General features: G+C 38.5%; 1 protein-coding gene across 1 annotated transcript in view; it reads left to right on the top strand.

The window, feature by feature from the left end:
• TPX2 (TPX2 microtubule nucleation factor) overlaps positions 1 to 17,827 on the top strand; it is a 55,376-nt gene that overhangs the window by 22,942 nt on the left and 14,607 nt on the right. The window contains exons 6-12 of the mRNA XM_079720080.1: positions 6,262 to 6,390; positions 7,532 to 7,660; positions 9,203 to 9,324; positions 10,294 to 10,445; positions 12,086 to 12,257; positions 14,259 to 14,397; positions 15,205 to 15,421. Coding sequence (XP_079576206.1) covers positions 6,262 to 6,390; positions 7,532 to 7,660; positions 9,203 to 9,324; positions 10,294 to 10,445; positions 12,086 to 12,257; positions 14,259 to 14,397; positions 15,205 to 15,421 — 1,060 coding nt within the window. The remainder of the gene's footprint in view (positions 1 to 6,261; positions 6,391 to 7,531; positions 7,661 to 9,202; positions 9,325 to 10,293; positions 10,446 to 12,085; positions 12,258 to 14,258; positions 14,398 to 15,204; positions 15,422 to 17,827) is intronic.

The following is a 17,827-nucleotide window of genomic DNA, read 5'->3' on the forward strand; positions in this document are numbered from 1 at the left end:
GGGCAAGTGTCATGTATCCTTAGTACCTAACAGTGTCTTGCAGGAGCAAAGCTGAATAAAGTCTTGAGTGAAGGGGTGGATGGATGGGTGGGGTAAGCTGTACTCTTGTCACTAGGAACCTCTGAAAATCTAATGTCTTTGAATGTTGCACTTTGTATCGGTATCCTCTTTTTAACCAAAACAAAGCTGTTAGTCTTAATATTAGTTGCCTTCAGATGGCACTAATCAAAAGATTATTTGAATTAGATTTTTTAAAACTTTCACTTGGGAGTTCCTGGTGGTCCAGTGGTTAGGACTCAGCACTTTCACTGCCATGGCCTGGGTTCAATCCCTGGTCGGGGAACTGAGATTCCACAAGCCACACAACATGGCCAAAAAAAAAAAAAAAAATCTTTCACCATCTAATAATTACCACTCACCCATAGAGTTTAAATTCCAGGACTGGGGACTTCCTTGGTGGTCCAGTGGCTAAGATTCCACGCTCCCTATGAAGGGGGCCCGGGTTGGTTCCGTGGCCAGGGAACTAGATCCCACATGCTGCAATGGCATGAGTTCGTATGCCACAACTAAAGATTCCATATACCACAACTAAAAGATCCCGTATGCTGCAATGAAGATCCCAAGTGCCGCAGCTAAGACGCAGTGCAGCCAAATAAACAAATAAATATTTGAAAATAAATAAATAATTTCCAGAACTATTTAATGCTTTATACTTTGTTGTCAACAATATTGAGGAATGGCAGAGTATTTATAATACTATTGCTCAGAAATAATGAAATTACCCTTTACAAAGCCTCATGCTGGTATAAGGGGATCACCTTTTGAAGATGGTATCATACATGCTTATTTTAATCTTTTCTGGTGAAGAAGCCCCTTTTAATTGAAAAATTCTGTGAGATTCAACCAGCTATCACAGGAAATTTAAGAGATTGCTACAGGTTGATTCTATGGTTTCTGTTCCATGTTTAGATTGTTAAGTCCCTATGGAAAAGGGACCCAGTATCCTGTAGATTCCTTCAGAGTCCAAGATAGTGCTAGTGTCTTGGCTTCTGCATTTTGAATATGTATATGATTACTAAAATTGCCCCACATTCTGAATGAATTTTTGAATGCTTTTTGGAAATGATGGTATGACAGAAAGCCAGCTGTTCACAGAGTCAGAAGACCTGAATTGTTTTTGTTTCGTTTGTTTTAAAGGCAGGTATCTCTACTACTCAAAACCTTAGTTTACTGAGAATAACCGTCTCTCTCAGGCTTATTGCAAGAAATGGCCAAATAGGATAACATGTGGTAGTAGTGTGTAAATGAGACTCCATTATGAAAATGCATAAAGAGGTAAAACATTAGTGCCATTTATCTTAGATCTCAGATTTATCTTAGTCTAGGGATGCCTAATCTAGAAAAGAATAGCAGATGGAATAGGAAGGTATAGATAATCATACAAATTTCCTACAATTTTCTTCTCACATGATTTTGATGGATAAGCTAAAAGATGGCCAAAACTCCTTTGACTCAGAATAGTTAAAAGTCAATAAGGCCTTAGTCTATAATAATAATTTTTCCATGCAGGTGTTGCTTTACCACATATATTTTTAAAATAAATTTATTTATTTATTTATTTATTTTTGGCTGCATTGGGTCTTTGTTGCTGTGTGTGGGCTTTCTCTAGTTGTGGCGAGCGGGCCTACTCTTTGTTGCAGTGCATGGGCTTCTCATTGCGGTGGCTTCTCTCGTTGCGGAGCACGGGCTCTAGGCGCACGGGCTTCAGTAGCTGTGGCTCGAAGGCTCTAGAGTGCAGGCTCAGTAGTTGTGGTGCACGGGCTTAGTTGCTCCGCAGCACGTGGGATCTTCCCGGACCAGGGCTCAAACCCGTGTCTCCTGCATTAGCAGGCAGATTCTTAACCACTGCGCCACCAGGGAAGCCCCACATATATATTTTAATTTTTTTAGTCTCATCCCTTAGCAACTTCTCCCTAAAGACATTCAGCAATTCTTCTCCTGACTTGATAATATCATTGTATATTGAATTTAAGTAGTGGTCCAAAATGGCCATGTCTTCATGTACTTTGCCTTCTTTCCTTCTAATTTTTAATGAAACCCTGTCCATTTAAAAAAAATTAACTAATTTTATTGGGGTATAATATGCATATAGAAAAATGTACAGCTCTTGAGGGCACAGTCTGATTAGTTTTGACAAGTCTATAATGCAACCATGATACCAATATAGAACAAATTCCATCACCTCAGTACATTCCCTCATTCCTCTCCCTTTAAATTCAACTTTTACTGTTCTTTCTGCCTTCTCACTTTCCCACCTCCCACCCAGAGGCAGCCACTGTTCTGATTTCTGTCGCCATAGATTAACTTTGCCTGTTCTAGATATTTTTATAAATGGAATTGTATAGTATGTACTCTTTTATATCTGAGTTCTTTCACTTAGCATGTGCTTTGGAGATTCATTCACGTCATTGCATATATTAATATTTTGTTCCTTTTTATTGCTGATAATAAATTCTGTTGGATGGATATACCACAGTGTATCCATTAACCAGTTGAGGACATTTGAGTTGTTTCCAGTTTGGGATTATGATAAATAAAGCTGCTACGAGTAGTTTGCCTATAGATTTTTGTGAGGATGTGTTTCTCTTGGGTGAATACCTAGGAGTGAAATTGCTGGACTGTACTGCTAAGTGTATGTTTATAACAAACAGAATTTTTCCAAAGTGACTGTACCATTTTACATTCCCATTAGCAGTATATGAGAGTATCAGTTGCTCCATATCCTGGCCAACACTTGGTATTGTCAGTCTCTTTAATGATATTTCATTGTATTTTTTTTTAATAAATTTATTTATTTATCTATTTTTGGCTGCGTTGGGTCTTCGTTGCTATGCTCAGGCTTTCTGTAGTTGCAGTGAGCAGGGGCTACTCTTCGTTGCGGTGTGCGGGCTTCTCATTGCGGTGGCTTCTCTTGTTGTGGAGCATGGACTCTAGGCGCGTGGGCTCAGTAGTTGTGGCTCGTGGGCTCTAGAGCACAGGCTCAGTAGTTGTGGCGCATGGGCTTAGTTGCTTCGCGGCATGTGGGATCTTCCCGGACCAAGGCTGGAACCCGTGTCCCCTGCATTGGCAGGCAGATTCTTAACCACTGAGCCACCAGGGAAGTCCCTCATTGTGTTTTTAATTTGTATTTTTCTGATGACTGATGATGTTGATCACATTTTCATGTGATTACTGGCCATTCATATATCTGCATATACAGTTGTTTTTTTTGTCTGGCTCCCTGGAGTCTCCCCTGTGCCTGAAAATGTTAGTGGTCAGCCAAGACCGAGTAGAGTTTATACTCAGGCTTAAGGGTTCATCCTCTCTGGTTCTCTTGCTTCTCATTTTGCCTCTAAATTTCCAGTTGTTTTGCCAGCCCTAATGTTTGTCTTCTGATACCTAAAGCTAGTAAGACTTCAGCTGTGTGCCATTCTACTATATACACATTGGGGAATGCACTGAATCAAATAAAAACCAGCGAACTCACCAGTCTTACCTAGTGCATTTATGTCTTTTAAGGATGGACACCTCACCAGTTTCTGCTTTTTCACTGGGCCCCCCAGTCTCCTCTAAACATGCATAGTTAGCATATATAGTAATACATAGGAATTTGTGCAGAGTTTTGGCTCAGACTTTGGGTGATACCTTTTCTGTAGCTCTTTCACTTCCGGGACTTTACTCCTAAGTTTCCAGCTGCTGTACTGGCCTGAATTCTATCTTCCATTATCTACAGCCAGTGAGATTAGAGTTTTCTGCTGCTGGAGCTGCCACATTTGGGGTGTGCCCTCAGGCAAAAAAGCTACTAACTCATAACTCTTAACCTTTGTAGTTGCTTTTCATGGATAAATGTTTCTCTTTTTTCTGCCTGCTTTTGGTCACTTTTCAGTGCCTTCAAGTAGTCATATTTTTATATATTGTGTACATTTTGTAATAATATGCAAGAAGATTTGCATGATAAATGCACTCTGCATTACTCCATGTAATTGTTTTTATGAGTACTTTTAGAGATTGGTATGAAAATATTTGCAGATGAAAGATCTGAAATTTGGGATTTGCTTCAAAAGCTGGGGGTGGGGTGGATGGAGGGAAAATGGACAGTGTGATTGGCTATAAGTTGAAATTTTTAAAGCTGAAATGAGTAGTACCTGGTGGTTCATTATATTATTCTCTTCACTTTTTACTAAGTTTTAAATTCTTTATGATAAAGATTTTAAAATTAGGTACTCTATGCAATCTAATAAAAATTTGAATATATACTAATACATCTTAAGACTTGAGAGAAATTAAACAAGATCTAAATAAATGGCAGGACATAACCATGTTCATGGTTTGAGAGACTCAGTAATGTAAATATGTCAAATCTCTTTATCTGATGTATAGATTCAATGCAATCTCTACAAAAATCCCAAAGGTTTTCATTTTGGACATTGATAAATTCTAGTAGATAACAATATTATAAAGCTAGAGTAATTAAGACTTTGTGGTATTACCCAAGGATAAATGAGACCAATGGAATCAAATAAAAGCTTACTCTCTCATATATGGACACAATATATGACAAATGTGGTACTGCAGACCTTTGGGGAGAGGGTGTTTTTATTTTTCCCCCTTCAATAAACAATGATTGGACAATGGATAGCCACATAAAACAAAATGAGAATTAGCCCCTACCTCACTCCATAGAAAACAGTCAGTACAAGGTGGATTGTAGATCTAAATGTGAAAGCTAAAGCTCATGTAAGGAAATATAGGAGAATATCTTCATGACCTTGGAATAGTGGAAGATTTCTTAAATAGAATCCACACAGAAAAACACTGACATGCTTTTAGGGAAGGAGGTTGTTGTATTTGAGCATATTTGTCTAATCAGATGATACCATAAGGAGAGTGAAAAGCCAACCCCTAGATTGAGAGGAGATATTTGTAACACTAAAAACCTACAAAGGGCCTCATATTCACAGAATATAAAGAATTCCTACTAATCAATTAGAAAAGGATTGACAATGCAGTAGAAAACAACCAAGAGACTTAACTAGCACTTTATGAAAGAGGATGGCCAAATGGCCAGAAAACATGTGAAAAGGTGCTCAGTCTCACTGGGAAAAGCAAATTAAAACCACAATGAGTTTCTACTCTATACCAATTTATATGATTAAAATTAAGTCGTCCAACAATACTAACTGTTTTGGAGAATGTAGAGCAGTGTAGACTTCGTAAATTAGTCAGTGTAAGCATAAATTGCTACAAGCGCCTTGGAAAATAACTTTAGTTGATAAACCAATGTCTATCAATGACCTAGCAATCTTACAACTTAACATACCCAACAACAATGTGTACATCAAGAGACATTATGTGAGAATCAACAGTAGGCTGGATAAGTAATGGTATGTTCCTACAATGAATGTTACACAGCATTGAAAATCAGTGAATTAGAACTATGTGAGTCAGTGTGGTTGAATCTCACAAACATAATGTTGAGTAAAATAAACCAAGACAGAAAAAATGCTTGCAGTAGTCTGATTATTACATAACGTTTTTTGTTTCCTTTCCAAACTAACAGACCTTGTTTATGGAATGCATGTCTGTATGGTAAAATGATAAAGAAAAAGTAATCATTACTGTAAAAGTCAAGATAGCATCTGCTGCCAGTGTTTTGTTTCTTAGTCTATGTGGTGATTTCATGAGTCTTCACTCTGTAATCATTTAACTTAATTTTTGTTTTGTGTACTTTTTGTTATGTGTTATATATTTTAACAAAAATAGGGGGCCATGGCTAAAAGAAAGTAGAGAAAATAAACACTTGGTAGTAAATTTCCAGGAGGTCTGATTTCTAATTTTAAGTCTGACAGCAATTAGCTGTGTAACAGGGTCAAGTCACCTCATCTTTTTTTACTTTTACTCATACTTCCAAAAGGAGGGAGTTGTACTAGGTGATTGCCAGTGCCTTTTTACAAAATTAAATCAGCTCTATTGAGGTCTAATTTACAAACACCAATGCACTTAAGTACCAACATTTTATGGTGAATTTTCAAAAACTATCAGTAAGACAAGAAGGTATTTGATTTTTAGAGCAGAAATAATGCCACTTTTTTTTTAGAGCAGAAATAATACCACTTTTTATAGCCCTTTGTAGTTCGACATATTTTCACATTTCTGAGGAGTATTTGCATATATAGGAGATGTATTCATTACAAATAAGTTTTGTCAATTCTTCTACCATAGAAGATCTCTTAGACTCTCTGCTCAGAAGAATTTGGAACGGAAAGAAAAACATCATGTACAAATGAAAGCCAAGAGATGTGCTACTCCCGTAATCGTCAATGAAATTCCACCCTCCAAAAAAATGAGAGTGTAAGTAGCCACAGCTTCTGTCTTTTGACATAGATTTTACCCCGTTTGCTCCTATGGTAATAGGAAGCAGAATACGCGGTGCTTGTTCTTATTTTTATCAGTTAGGAATGTATTTTGCTGAAGGTAATAGCCTATTTAACTAGAGAGGTTTAAAGAATAGTGATTTATTTGCTTCACAGAAGTCTGAAAGTAGTTTGCTGCTAGCTTTGGTTCAGTGACATCTCTTTGAGTCTTAGGGTTTTTTTTCATACTTGTTGCTCAAGATGGCTGCTCTGCGGCATGGACATATATACACTACCAAACGTAAGGTAGATAGCTAGTGGGAAGCAGCCGCATAGCACAGGGAGATCAGCTCAGTGCTTTGTGACCGCCTGGAGGGGTGGGATAGGGAGGGTGGGAGGGAGACGCAAAAGGGAGGGGATATGGGAACATATGTATATGTATAACTGATTAAATTTGTTATAAAGCAAAATAAATAAAAGAAAAAAAAACTAAAAAAAAAAAAAAAAAAGATGGCTGCTCTGTGTTTCTTAGCTTCTTCTTAGTGCTTGTTGCCTCATTACCTGAAGATAGCTACTATATCTCTAGGTATCATATCCATGTTTGAGAGAAGAAGAAGGGTCTGGCAAAGAAAGAGGGGCAGCACCCATATCAGGAAAGTGAAATATTTTCCAGAAACACTTATGTTATACCTCAGTTGACTGAACTGTAAATTAGATCCCCTCTAGTTGCAGTAGAGACCATTGAAGCAAGTACAATACTTTTGCCTTCATACATTGCTGCCCCAAGCAAAATTGGGGTTCTGTTAATAAGAAAGAAAGTGGAATAAATATTGAGAAGACAACTAGCTGTCTGGCATTTGTTCATTTGATGATGAGCAGTTGGAATCTCTTCCTACCCTCCTGAACCATCATCAGACAACTCTTACCCTGACTTCTATTGGCATTCTCAAAGTTTACCCATTGTAGCCATTGGTATATATGATCTCATGATACTATTGGAAGAATCTTGCTGTTGAAACATGGTTGTTGTCCTAAAGAATGAGAAAATTTAAGCCATGTGTGGTAGATCTGGGGAGGAGGGTAGAGCAGGATATGCTGTAGGGAATTGAGAGTATATTTTTTGTCCTTTTCAACTCAAGTTCTCACAATAAAAAGAAGCCAGAGGAAGAGGAAGAAGGCAGTGCTCATCAAGATACTTCTGAAAAGAATGAGTCTTCCCCAGAGAAAGCCAAGGGCAGACATACTGTGCCTTGTATCCCACCTGTAAGGTATGATTCTGTCCTGAATTTCAGCTTTAGAGTCTGTAGAGTAAAATTACAAATGGGTACATCTACAGTCTGTTTGATGCACATGGAGCTTGGGAAACTCCGAAAGCCGTAACCATGGTAAGGTAAATTGTTTTATGTCCTTGTGGGTGTTTGAGTGTTACAGATTGAAAAAAATTAACTATTAAAACAAACGTAAAAGAAATATAGAAGGAAAAAGTTAGTGAAGGTTCTTACTACCTAAATTGAACAGTTTTTATTTTGCCAAGCTCCCTTCTGGACTTTACTCAAGTAAAATACATATTTTTACAATCAGTGTATAAGCAATCTTTGGGTTCTGCTTTATTCATTCGCTATGAGACTATTTTATTTTCTGTACTGCTACAAAATCTTCACATTTACCCTTTTTTTGATAGATTGTTAGCATTCTATCAAATTACACTTAACTATTTCCTGTTGAAAATGCTGTTTCCGATTTTTCACTATTATAAGGAATCAATGAACATCTTTACAGGCAGATCCTTTTCTTTGAGTAGTCTCCTCAGGATAAGGAAAGAGAAATTCCTTGATCTAAGATTATGGTCAGTTTTCTGGCTATTGATATTTATTGCTAATTTTATTTCTGAAATGAATGTGTGAATTTACAGTGCCATCAACTTTGAATGAATATTTTTATTTCCTTGTAGTCTCATCTGCATTGAATTTTTTTTACTTTAAAAATTGTTTCAAATTTAACTGATATGTTGATGGCATCAAATTATTTTAATTTTTATGTGTTTGCTGACAAGATTGTATAACTGTTACTGTAAGCATCTTTTCCAAAGTTCCTCTTGGGTGAGTCATCTGTTTTCCTTTTCTATTTATCTATAAGTGGTCTTAGTGATGTTCTCATTACTAAGAATAGCTACTTTATTTTATTGTTATTGTTTTTTTAAGAATAGCTACTTTAAATTGAATTTTTGCTATGTGTCCAGTATTTCAGAAACATTATCTGATTTAATAGTCACAAGTATTCTGTGAGAACAAGTATTCATATTACCCATTTTACATTGGCGAAAACTGAGGCTCACAGAGGTTAAATAGTTTTCTCAAGATCACATAGGCAGAAAATGAAACAACAGGGTTGGGATTTGAATTCTCGTTGGCTTTACTCCTAAGTCTGTTCTCTCTATCACAGTATATATTTTATGTATATTAACCTCTTGCCATGTTTGTTGAAAATATTACTACTGGTATTTTAGTTTTAGTTTTTCTTGTAGCATAAAAGTTAATCATTATATAGTCAAATTTATGGATATTTTGTAATAGCTTCTATAGTCTATTTTAGCTGTTTTTTTGGAAACTTTTTCAATATTTTGGAATAAATTTTGTATCTTTTTTCATAGTGTTATCTAAGTTAATATCAATTTATTAGGTAATAATTTTTGGTTTTGATGGTTATTTTATCACAGGTTAAAAATCTAATCTATATAATGCCTTTAGGTTTTTTTAACCACTGAGTCACTTTCTCTCCTCTCCCATCTCCTTTACTGATTTGCCTTTTAGGCAGAAGATTCTAAAAAGTACTGAGGAGCAAGAGTTGGAGAAGAGAATGAAAATGCAGCAAGAGGTGGTAGAGATGCGGAAAAGGAATGAAGAATTCAAGAGATTTGCTCTTGCAGGAGCAGGTCAGCTTGGTTCTGATTGAGTCTGATTTATGAGGGGGTGCTTCTCATAATCTTGGTAGGGTTTTTGAAGTCTCTAAAGCACAAAAGTCTTTCTTGGTCAGTAGTCAGCATAAAAAGATGTGTTTATTTAGAAACCTGGACATGGGTACCATTCATATCCCAGTGATCATTCCCTAGAACATTTTACATATGTTGGTCCTTTCTTAGAGCATGCTGTTCCTCTCCATCTCTAACTGAAGAAGTCACACCCATCTTTTGAGGCCTTTTTCCATGAGTCCTTATCTCATTTCTCTAAGTGGAGTTAATTCCTCCTTCCTTTTTTCTCCTAATTCTTTTTCTTTGTATTAGAATAAGAAGGAACTAGGATTGAGACAGAAGATAGAGCAATTGGGCAGACCAGCTTTTTGTTATTGTCTTCCCATTTTATCCTAGTCAGAGGAAAAGACAGCTGAGTGAATCCAGTTGTAGTTATGGAGGAAAGTATGACTGAGAGAGCTGAAGGGATCAGAGTTCTGCTTTGCTTTGGCATAATTATCATTGGTGGAGTCAAAGCTGTGAAGCTCTGCTTACTGGGTTGAAAAGCATCTCTGGAGTTTATAGGGTATCCCTCTTGGAGATGCTTAGTTAAGTGTGCTTTTAAAGTCAATTCATAGCTTTTCCTATCAAAAGTATTCCAGTTTCTCTGTCTCCAGAGCTATGACCACAACTGGGAGGTGGGATTCTTCTCCCCTGTGCTACCTTATAACAGTTTGCCTCTGACTGAAAGGCCTCAAACCCAATAGTACTAAATGAATAAGGCACATATATTGGTGTCCCTGAGGACTGTTTCAAGTGTTGGCTTATATGTAGAGAGTAAACAAAGTTAGATCCATGGTAATAGAAATACCAAAAGGACTGGATAAAAGGGGACTTACTTTATGTTCTCTATTCTTAACGTTATCTGTGTGTTTTACTCTGCTCCTTCCTCAGGGCTCCCTGTGAAGAAATCAGTGAGCCAGGTAACCAAATCAGTTGACTTCCACTTCCTCACAGATGAGCGAATCAAACAACATCCTAAGAACCAGGAGGAGTATAAGGAAGTGAACTTTACATCTGAACTGCGAAAGCATCCTCCGTCTCCTGTAAGTTGATAGACTAAATTAATATTCTTGTTAATAATTCAGTGAGGATTCTGGTGTAGTATTTGTGGTCACTAGTTACAATAATATAATTGAGAAGAGCATATGTTTTTGAGTTAAGATAGGTCTGAATCCTCACTTTGCCCCTGTTAGCTGTATAATCTTGGATAAATCACTCTATGTCTCTGGGAAGCATCTTATCAAGTTGCTGTGAAAACTGAATTGAGAATGTACACAAAACACATAGAATTATATGTGGCAAATTGTAGGTACAGGCTTGTTACAGCTTGTGCTATTACAAAATTTTTGAAAAAATCTTGTGTCTGCAAAGTTGTGTGCAAAATATAACAGGGTTTATGGGGAAAATGGCATTGGGGCAGACCACTCAAATCCAGTTTTGTTACCAGAGCACTAACAAAAACAGTAACAATCCTAAATAAAAATTCTAGCACTAAGAATTTCTCCTTGCATTTGCAGTCACCATCATCACTTGGTGAAGTCAGTCCTTTGCAGTCTTAAATCCTGGGGTTGTGCTTCTTCCTTTGGGACATAAGTCCTTGAAGAGTTCTGTTTCCAATCAGAGACCAATTTTATCAAAATTAATGACCCAAAGAGTAGGCTTCTTCATCAGTCAGTTTTTGGTAGGATGTGTGGAGAGAATTTGATTCAGGCAGCTGCCTGACCTGATTCAGGTCCAGAAGCCCAATTAAAAATTTTTAAATGGGACTGGGGAATGGGATACCTTTGTAGCTTTTTTCGCTTCTAAGAAAACTTGCTCTTGATTGCTTCAAAACATTAACATGGGCTTCGCTGGTGGCGCAGTGGTTGAGAGTCCACCTGCCGATGCAGGGGACACGGGTTCGTGCCCCGGTCCGGGAAGATCCCACGTGCTGTGGAGCGGCTGGGCTCGTGAGCCGTGGCCACTGAGCCTGCGTGTCCGGAGCCTGTGCTCTGCAACCGGAGAGGCCACAACAGTGAGAGGCCTGCGTAGAGCAAAAAAAAAAAACCATTAACACGCTTGGGAAAAATCACCTTATGTACTCTTACAGAACAGATAATTTGTTAAGTGCTAGATGCTTTCTCCCCCTTTTCATTTTATTTTTATTTTTACTTTTAAATTTTTTTGGCCACGCTCTGTGGCTTGTGGGATCTTAGTTCCCCAACCAGGTATTGAACCCACGCCTCCTGCAGTGGAAGCACAGAGTCCTAACCACTGGACCGTCAGGGAATTCCCCTCTCCCCCTTTTTAAAAGATGGGAATAGACTGTTTATAACCCTTGCTCAAGGACTGACAACTTAAGAAGAAGAATAATCTTGGATTTACACAGGCCCTTTTTTTTTTTTTTTTTTGCGGAACGCGGGCCTCTCACTGTTGTGGCCTCTCCTGTTGCAGAGCACAGGCTCCGGACGCGCAGGCTCAGCGGCTGTGGCTCACAGGCCCAGCCGCTCCGCGGCACATGGGATTCTCCCGGACCGGGGCACGAACCCATGTCCCCTGCATCAGCAGGCGGACTCTCAACCACTGCGCCACCAGGGAAGCCCCGACCCTTTTTCTTTTGATCCTCTGTACTGAGTTTGTGGCTTGTGGTAGATCTGAGCTCTTCCATAACACTTCATTTGGGGAACAACTTCTTTCTTTTCAGGCCCGAGTGACTAAGGGATGCACCATTGTTATGCCTTTCAACCTGTCCCAGGGAAAGAAAAGAACATTTGATGAGACGGCTTCTACGTATGTGCCCCTTGCACAGCAGGTCGAAGCCTTCCATAAACGAACCCCTAACAGATATCACTTGAGGAGCAAGAAGGATGATATTAGTAAGTTTCTTTCCAGTATCATACCTGGCTGGAGCCTCCCCTAGAATTCCCTTTCCTTACATCTTAGGCGCAAATTTGCCTTTAGTTGAAATCCTCACTTTTGAACTAAAGCATGGCATGTGCCTGTATGCAGACAACAAATGTATACATAGTTGAGCATTTCTCAAACCACCCAGCTATCTGTCCATTTATACCCATCAACCACCTTGATCCTCCTGATCAATAATTGGCCAAGGGGAATTAAGTTAACCTGAGATGTCATTACACATCAAGGCTATCTTTACCATGTGTCAGTGTGCATTTACGGACCTACAGAAAATGAAAACATTCCATTCACTTAAGGTTGTGTGCTTTTTGTTCAGCGATTCAATAAATGTTTTACCACTACAAAGCAGACACTCTGTGTGGTGTAGGGAGTATAGAAGTGAGCAAAACGGACTTGGTGCTACTCAATATCAGATTTCTAATTCAGTGAGACAGATAAACAAATAGATCATTACAAATTATGGTAAGTGCTGTGCATGTGGAGGGAGATAGATGTAAGAATCCAGGGAGGTGCGAGATAGGGAGAGCAGGTCTGTATGCTGAGAGGTCCTTAGCAGGGAAAGAAGATGAAGATAGAGGAGAGAAAAGAGATAACCGATGATTAAGTACCTGTGCAGGCAGGTGGAAGAGGGATACTTAGCACAAGTGGAGTGATGGTTCTTTGAAAGGAGGGTGGAAGAGAGCAATGGGTGCAGGTGCTGCTGAGTTTGATCTATATTTCTCTTTTTGTGCCAGTACCATGAAGAGGCTGTCTTTTCTCCATTGTATATTTTTGTGCTGGTGAGTTTGTAGATTTGGTGGTGAACAGATAAGAGTAATCTAATCTAATAGCATCTATCTTTATGAAAATAATTCCTACGAAAAGAAGATAAAGAAGTTTGAGGAGTGGAGGTGTGGTATACAATAGTTGTCAAGAGTGTAGGGTAGTATTCTGGATAAAGCAGAATCTATTTGTTTTGACTTTAAAGGTTTCTAAATTTTTTCTGCCTTTGCATAGGCACGGTTTAGTGCTATGTTAGGTAGCCAGATGAATTCCTTTAAGGACAGCATTTCCTAATATTGTTATTATGTTCTAGTAACCATCTATCAGATTTTATATTATGAAAATAATGAAATGTCTTTATTCTAATGGAAATGTAAATATTAACCATGACTTTCCAAATAATACATGACTGTTAGAGTCTTATATACATTGCTCTTAGAATCTTGGTCCTGGCAAATAGAAAAATTATTTTCTGCAATTTTTATTTAAAACTTTGTACTGTTATAGCTCAAAAATAGTTATATGTATACTTGAAGGCTGGCTTATTTCTAAAATAAGTAGATTTGGTTTCCATCTCCCACTGTTAGGTAATAAGGTCTAAATTAGAGGATTCATTCTATGTAATTTTGAAAATTGACAAGGTTGCTCCTGGCCAGATAAATCAATATTTTCTATGAGTGCTGGTGATGATCTTAATATTGATGCTTTGACATAGTTTTTTCTTACTTTTTCCGTTTGACTTTCTGTGAGAGGTGGTCTTGATGTTTTGATGTAGACACTTTTAGGGAATTCATAATATTGGGAGTTATTACTTGGTCTTTAGAAAGGCCTTATTTTAAAGCTGGAATAAGTGAAAATCTTATTTGTCAATAACAAGCAAAATAGTTGGCACTGTCAATAGAAAGTCAGTACAGGCCTGTGCAGTGAAAAGGAATCCATCAGACATAAATGGATTTCAGATTCAGAAGATGATAGCAGAGTTTACCCAAGGGCTGCCTTCATCATACCCTTCAGTAAAGAGTGATAGGGGAGAAGGGACTGAATGTTTATCAGACTGACTGACATGAGCTGAGCTGAGTGTAGAGGGCCAGCCACTCTGTGGTTTGGCATCTCTGGGCTGCTAGCTGAGTCAGCACCTACAGGTAAACGGGGTCTTGGAGAGCTAAGTGAATGTCTGTGATCTCGGTTTACAGCTCTGTTACCCTCCAAGTCTGTGGCCAAGATATGCAGAGACCCACAGACACCTGTGCTGCAAACCAAACATCGTGCAAGACCTGTGACCTGCAAAAGTGCAGCAGAACAGGAGGCTGAGGAGCTCGAGAAACTGCAGCAGTAAGTTTCACTGCCAGTGTTTGAGGAGGAGTTCCAAGAACGTGCCTACTTTCCTTTCAGTTCTGTAAGGGGGACAGTTAACTATTTTTCTTGCCTTGGTAATTATGGCATTTGAGCTACAGGCTCTGCCTTGCCACTGTGATGAAAGGATTGAAAGTGGGAATATGGAGCTGTCCTGGAGTGTAAACTGGTAAAACACTATTGTGGAGGTCGCAGTGGGGGAACTTACTTATGATTCCAATAAGGAGTGTCCTCTGAGGTTAGTTTAGGTAGATCTCACCCTTTTATGGCTACCCAAGGGAACTGGAACTGTGATTAGTGCTAGAGTTTGTCTCCTGTATTCTTCTTTCTTCCTTCTTGTACTTTCTTTTTCTAAAAAAATTATTTATTTATTTATTTGGCTGTGCCACGTCTTAGTTGCAGCATGAGGGCTCTTTTAGTTGTGGCATGCAGGATCTAGTTCCCTGATCAGGAATCGAACCTGGACCCCTTGCATTGGGAGCTCAGAGTCTTAACCACTGGACCACCAGGGAAGTCCCCTTCTTTTACTTCTTTTTAGAAGGGGGAGTTTCCTCTTGCAGAGAAACCCCCATCTTTAAAGTGGTGGGAATATTACACTGTCTCATTTATTCTTTGCTCTAGAGGTAGAGACAGTGGCTATGAAGAGAGTTGAAATTTTGTTGTGCATGATGGGTAATCTTAATGAGTATTATTTTTCTGGTTTTGGCCTACTTTGTTGTTTATGTAGTTTTCATTTTTATTAAAAAAATATTTTTTGTGGTTGTCACTTAAACTCTCACCTTACAGATACAAATTCAAAGCACAGGAACTTGATCCCAGAATTCTTGAAGGTGGGCCCATCTTGCCTAAGAAACCGCCTGTGAAGCCATCCACTCAGCCTATTGGCTTTGATTTGGAAATTGAGAAGAGGATCCAGGAGCGAGAGTCAAAGAAGAAACTGGAGGATGAACACTTTGAATTTCATTCTAGGCCCTGCCCTACTAAGATCTTGGAAGATGTTGTGGTAAGAGTGGGGAGGCTCTGCGAGCTGGCAGAAGTGCCCTGCTCATGACCACAGATCCACCCATTCACAAATGTTTGAGTAGATACGTGATCAGGGCATCATATTAGGAGCTGTGGGTGATAAAGAGACATGTCAGAGGTGGATTTTGCTCTCAGGAAACTTAAAGTCCAGTAAGGGATACAGTATAGGTATAAATAATATAAAGAGTGACAGAAGTGCTCTAAGAGAGGTGACAGTTAAAAGTGCTGTAAGTATTCAAAGGAGATAATGAATTCTTCCAGATAGAAGGTTCAGGGAATGCTTTGTGGAGGAGGAAGCATTTGATCTGAGCCTTGGCAATGTATAGTAGTCATCCTCATCATCGTCATCTTCCTGTCGTTACTGTCATAATAGCTGACACTTTCACTATGTGCCAGGCACTGCTCCAAGCCCTTTTTGTATATTAACCCATTCATTTTGATCAGAACCCCTTCAGGTTGTCTACTCTAATTCTCACCAGTTTCAGATGAGGCACTTGAGGCACAGAGAGGTTAAGTAGCATTCCTAGGGTACTCAGCTGGTAAGTAGTGGAACAAGTATAAGAATTCAGGCACTCTGGCTCCAGAGTTTGTGACCTTAACCCTTCATTATATTGCCTCTCCACTCTATGGTGGAATTTGGACTTATAGAAATGCAAATGAAATGGACTGGCCAAGCATTCCAGGCAGTGGGAGTAACATAAAGTCCCAAAGGTGGAAAGCATGGGGCGGCTACTGGGAACTGTAAATGGGTCATTTAAGCTGGAGAAAAGAAGTATATCAAGAGGAGCACCTGGAACCTAGATTAGAGAAGTGGGTTGTAGTTTGATGATGGGCTCACAGTCATGATTTTAGAGAAAATATACAATCAAGAAGAGATGCCACAGTCAGAGAAGAAGTAATGGAGTTCAGCACCTGCCTAAGTGCAAAGATGGTTTTCAGGTATATTTCCGGGCAGATGGGGAAACATCCTCCTCCCAGTTTGGATCGCCTTATGTCCAGATACTAAGAACTGTTTTCCCGTCCTCTTTCTTTTTGCTTATCCTTTAGGGTCCCCATAGTTTTAAGTGAAACTGTGCACCAATATACGGTTGGCCCTCCTTATCCATAGGTTATGTATCTGCAGATTTAACTAACCATGGATTGAAAATATTCAGGAAAAAAACTAGAAAGTTCCAAAAAGCAAAACTTGAATTTGGTGCTCTCAGGCAGCTATTTACAAAGCATTTACATTGTATTAGGTATTATAAGTAATCTAGAGATGACTTAAAGTATACAGGAGGATGTGCATAGGTTATATGTAAATACTACACCAATGTAAAGGACTTGAGCATCTTCGAATTTTGGTATCTTTGGGGGTCCTGGAACCAATTCCCTCAGGATACTGAGGGACAACTGTATTACCTTTGACTGGCTATTTAGTTTTGTTTATTTTCTTAGCACTAAGTCAGAAGCAATCTGAAGTTATATTTTCCAGGCTTTAAAAAATCATGATGATGCTTACAAATGGTTCTTCCTCTCTTCCCTTGCCAATATCTTCTTTCAATTTGAGAGCTTTCTGCACATGAGGCCTCTTTTCTATTCACAATGCTTTTCTTTTTTCTTTTTCTCTTTTTCTTTCTTTTTTCATTTTTTCTGTGATGCATACGTATGATAGGCCAGACTCTGCTACACAAACTTTTAAGAAACCTCTGCCCACTCAAGTGATTAGTCTCCAAGAGCTGTGCCTTCTTTGTCATTACCTGGTGAGGAAATTGTTCTGAATACAACAAGGGAACTGTAGTTTGTATGCAGACCTCAGAATCCTAGACCCAGAAGGGCTCAATGTTTTCATTTTACACATCAGAAACCCAAGGCCCAGAAAAGAGAGAAGACTTCCATGAGGCTTCTGTAACGTACATTTGGCACCTTACTTTTAATAACATTTTTTTCTCCAAGCTCCTGGCTTTTCCCCCTGTTACAAGTTTTTTGTTTTTTATTTAATTTACCTATCACCCTCTCGATTTTTACTGTATTCTTTGTATCTCATATACCAGTATTGACTTTATATATTCTTAAAATCATCAACTCATTTTAAAAGTAATTTTAAGGGGAACATTTAAATCATTATGTAAATGGAAAATCAGTACTTTTTGCCATGAATAACAACAATAATAGCTATTACTTCTATAAAGCTTATGTGCCAAGTTTTATTCTAAGCTCTTTATATGATAACTTACTTAATTCTCATAACAACCCTATGAAGTAAACACTGTAGATACTATTATCAGTCTGTTTTGTAGAGGTCAGATAACTTGCCCAAGATCACAAACTAGCCAGTGGCAGAGCTGGGATCTGAATATGGTTCCAGGGTCCATGCTCTTGTGTTAAAATAGAAGGTGCCTTTTAA

The sequence above is a fragment of the Hyperoodon ampullatus genome (genome assembly GCF_949752795.1).
Source record: "Hyperoodon ampullatus genome assembly, chromosome: 14".
Taxonomy (NCBI): domain Eukaryota; kingdom Metazoa; phylum Chordata; class Mammalia; order Artiodactyla; family Ziphiidae; genus Hyperoodon; species Hyperoodon ampullatus.